Here is a 4,425-nt window from a genome sequence, read left to right as displayed (position 1 = left end):
TTAAAGTATGCATCACTTATACATTAAGACCTAAAACCATTTAATCATCTTCTTTAGCACATTACCCAAAACTATAAAAGGACTTCTGAATCTATCTAGATTAATCCAAAGTTGCTGACGGTTCATTCTTGATCTGCTCCTGGTTCTTCATTATAAATGATGAGACGTAATGATAAACAAACATCACTTTAATGATCTTCAGCAACTGAGACAAAGCCCAGTATTAAAACGGTGTCTAAAAGGTTCCATATATGTACTTGAACAAAAGCCAAATGGCTCAAAATTACAAATCTGTATCAGAGGACTACATGTGAAAGTGTGTGAACTGAATTCGAGCAGGTCTGACTGCACAACATCAACGCTTCAGTAGTTGTATCTGTTACATCTGCCGAGGGGGTACGGGGCGTAGTGCTGCCTGGTGGTGCACTGGTTCCTCAACACGGACTGCCTGTACGGCCCCAGGTCCCCGTGCGGCCTGGAGGCAAAGTCTGCAAGACACGAGGGGCTCGGTCAGAGGCTGAGGCAGGAAACGAAAATCAACATGGCGGCGCGGCGGCGCTTACCATCTCGAACAGGCCTGTTCTCATACGGAAACCTGAAAGATGACGAGGGTGGTGGAGGGAGGGGGATGCGTCCGTACATGGGGGAGTAAGGTTGTGGTGCTGGTGGGGCATGACAGGGGAGAGAAAAAACCCAAAAACGAATAAACAGTATGTCATTAACAGATATTGCCTTCCCTGCAGAATTATCGTTAGTCTTTATATTTATCAACGTTTTACCATTGATACACACGTCGTCTTCATGTGGTTCTTACCGATGAATTTTGGAGCTCCGTTTCTGTTAGTCAAGTACTGAATCTCATCCCCATTGTGCTCTGAAAGCAAAGTTTTAATACAAGGAAAATACTTACCAGAGCAGCTTCAGTATATAGAAAACAGAATATCTTAGGACTGTGAGACAAATATTGATACTTAGCTCCATGACGATATTAAAATGATACGATATCGATATTCCAGTCACCCGTATTAATTTTTAAGACAAACACTGGTAGATATCTGTGTAACGCAGGTTTGCCTTTAAAAAACAGGAAGTGACTAAACACAAGCCGTTTGCAAACATTATATGTGTTCACCTGCAAAGACGACAGTTATCGGCACCGTCTCACCGACTTTACCGTCTGCAAAATGTGCTGTCTCTCAGGACTGGAAGCTACGGATTTTCACCTTTTTTTTTTTTACCAATAATAATGAAATCTATCTGCCTATTATTAGATTAATTTAGATCAGATTTAGTTTTGAGGAGGTCTATATAGAAAATGACTGCAATCTCAACATAAAGCCAATTTTAATTATGCAAAATACAGTGAAATGTCCAAAAAACATTGTATTTTGCATGCCTTTAAAAACTCACCCTGGCAGCATGGCTTTGGGGCTAATGCTAGTTTGCTAGCAAGCTATCTTCCATGGCCGCACCACTGACCTCTCAGCCCAGGTCTCATTGTGACGTGTCTGCTACGCTTTGAGAGCTCTGCGTAAAAAAAAAAAAAAAAAAAATGTTTTCTCTACAATTTTAACAATTTGCTTGGTGGGGTTGAGGGCCAGATTGAAGCCTCTTGCGGGCTGATTTTGGCCCACAGGCCTTATATTTGACAAACCCGATTTTCACGAGACTATAAATCCTTATGTATGGCATCGTACTTTCCTGACGATAAAGCTTAAACCATGAGGGTAGGGAATTATACTAAGAGTCTGGGAGGAAAACTTACCACTTCGAGCAGGCCTGTTTCCATAAGGAAACCTGTAATTTAGTGAGGGTGGTGGAGGAGGGAGGGGGACACGTCGGTACATGGGGGGGTGAGGCCGTGGTCCTGGGTGGCACCGGACGTCGCCATAACCTTGGGAATGAGGGAAGAGGATCTCCCTGTGGTCGCTGTAGTGAATCCTCGCTGGGCGCCGATCTGCCAAAGATGCCAAAAACTGAAGCTCCTTAAAGACGCTTTCAAACAAGATTTGGGTTTTAAATGAAGTTCAATCACAGTCTGTGTCAGTGCCAGTGATTATACTGCTGTATCCATGCAATGAAATGAAAGTAAACACTTGAGAAAAGATTAAAGAGTATGTTGTTAACAGATATATGTTCTACTTGAGTTAGTCATTGTGTTGATTCATGTTTTATAATAATCGAAACAGAATTAACTTCAGCCCACCTTGGTATTTTGGAGCACCATTTTTGTTGATATTGGCCGAGAGCTTGATCTCTGCCACACTGTGCTCTGCATGCAAACAACAACACACACTTTAGAGGAAAGAAAATACTTTCCAGAGCAGTGTCAGTATAAAGAAGACACCAAGTATAAACCAGGAAGATGGGGAGCGATATCTGAAGCATATTTGTGTGTGTGGTCTTGTTCTTGCCGCTAGCATCCGGTGGACTCGTCAGCGCCACGCCCCAGGCGTCTGCGGCGTGCCGCAGCAGCACGGATGTTATCCTGCGGAGGGCCACGTTGTCCCAGTGCACGCCGTCGTTGGTCCGACGGTGCAGGGAGAAGCGGAAATGGAAGTGGAGGTCCACCACATCCAGATTATACGCGTCGGCCAGCGTCCCGCTGAAGAAGTTGGCTTCGATCACATCAAAACGCAGTTGCGAAGCCATGTGCTGAATCTGAGGGGAGTGATTCAGAGACATTAAAAACATGTATAAACGTGCGAACGAAGTAAAAACCTTTCCAAATAGATGCTATTCCCCAGTACCAAGGGGTATAGACAACTTCTACATACAGTCAATGTGAAGCTAATCCAACAGGAGCAGGACGCACCTCGGGCACCAGGAACCCTCCTTTGATCTTCTCTCCTAAAGGCATGGTGAGGTTCCAGATGACCAGCGTTTCCTCCGGCAGAATCGCTTTAAGCTCCTCAAAGCATCTGTGAAGGCTCTCCTTGTAATCACCAGTCCAATTGCGGGAGTACCTAAAACATAAAAAAAAACAAAAAACAAAACAGCTTCATCAGGTCAACCTGCACCATCTAACAGGGATCTCATACCATAAATTCAGCAACAGTACAAACCATCTTCCCACCTTGAAATATCCCAAAGGCAGGAGTTGATGACGACCACGTCTGGTTTCAAACCCTGCCGGAAGTCCTCCAGGACACTTTCCATATACTGCGAGTAGATGCGCGTCAGAAAGTAGAAGCGCACAAGGTGGTGGTCAGACTGAAACTGCCTGACTTCTCTGTATGATATCCCATTGTGCAGCTTGCTCAGACAGCCTCCCTCCACCAGGCAGTCCTGCTCGAAGTTCATCTCCCCCTTTAGGAGGAATTTGGAAAGGTAAGGCCTGAAGGAACAAATTTTTCAAGTTTTTTAAAGTTGTTTAAAGCTCTTCAAGTGTCTGCCTTTTAGTCCTTGCCTTGGTTTGTAGTTGTTTTAGGGTGAGAAACTTGTCCTTTTGCAGCAGCAGAACAAGATCCTTATATATTGCTCGCTGATCTGATGGGGAAATTTCAAAAAAGAATTTAAAATTACAATCAAAAAACACCACAGACTCAAGCAATTTACTGTGAAGTTATACCTAAAACAGAAAACTACTTCTGTGTTCTTTTAACATTTCAAAATATGTAACAAAGGTTACATTAATTGCCAGTAGGTGTGAATGCTGATGTGTGACAAGTTCAGGTATGATAGCCTACGGTCCTTTCATTTATGAACAGAAAGTAAATTAAAATATTTTAATCTAAGCTGCTCTGAACAAATCAACACTTGAAAAGAATATTTATAGGAGGTAATGTAAATTTAACTAGTACTCACTAGAACTTACCAACACCACCACAAATTTGTTGTGGAGCAGCTGGCAGGCCTGCTTGTGACTCACAAAGTTCCTCATCTCTTCCTGTTGATTTGGAAAAAAAAATTCCAGATATTATTTTATTGCCAGGCTGTGATTTAGAATGAGAACGCAAATGAATGAACACATCAGAAAATAAAAACACAGTTCCATTACACTTGGCTGGTTTTGTAAATTAATCCAGCAGAAATTTACCACTTTTGATCCGTGTTTCAGATTAACTGGTTACCCTGCTAATTGGTGACCAACTTCCTGGTACTAGCAAGAGCAGACGTGAATAAAAACTCAACAGAAATCAGCAGGTGTACCAGAGAACGCTGTTAGGTCACATTCGCAATAAAGATTTCAAGTTTTATAGATTTTGTGAGTCTCTTTTTAAACATCTGCAACAACAAGACACACTAAAGGAAGTTTAACACTAGCTAACAAGGAAACCAGTCAATCTGAAACACCCACTCACTAGCAATGCTGGTTCCCCTAATTTGAAAATTGTTTGTTAGCTACCAAACAGTGAGATTTGAATACTTTAGCCACAAGCTCAAAAGTACAGCCTTCACCTAAATCATTAATTTATAGAACTT

General features: G+C 42.4%; 1 protein-coding gene across 1 annotated transcript; it reads right to left on the bottom strand.

Moving 5' to 3' along the window:
* Positions 1 to 363: 363 nt before the first annotated feature.
* LOC115405148 (PC-esterase domain-containing protein 1A-like) lies at positions 364 to 3,883 on the bottom strand. The gene is made up of 8 exons (XM_030114628.1): positions 3,808 to 3,883; positions 3,410 to 3,489; positions 3,077 to 3,309; positions 2,816 to 2,966; positions 2,415 to 2,661; positions 2,207 to 2,272; positions 564 to 662; positions 364 to 488 (listed from the first exon to the last, which is right to left on the bottom strand). Exons 1-8 carry the CDS (start codon positions 3,881 to 3,883, stop codon positions 364 to 366), a joined length of 1,077 nt encoding a protein of 358 aa, XP_029970488.1.
* Positions 3,884 to 4,425: the final 542 nt, after the last annotated feature.

Source organism: Salarias fasciatus, chromosome 2 (assembly GCF_902148845.1).
Source record: "Salarias fasciatus chromosome 2, fSalaFa1.1, whole genome shotgun sequence".
NCBI classification, from domain to species: Eukaryota; Metazoa; Chordata; class Actinopteri; order Blenniiformes; family Blenniidae; genus Salarias; species Salarias fasciatus.
Note: the sequence above shows the minus strand (reverse complement) of the source record. Positions and strands in the feature narration are given on the sequence as shown.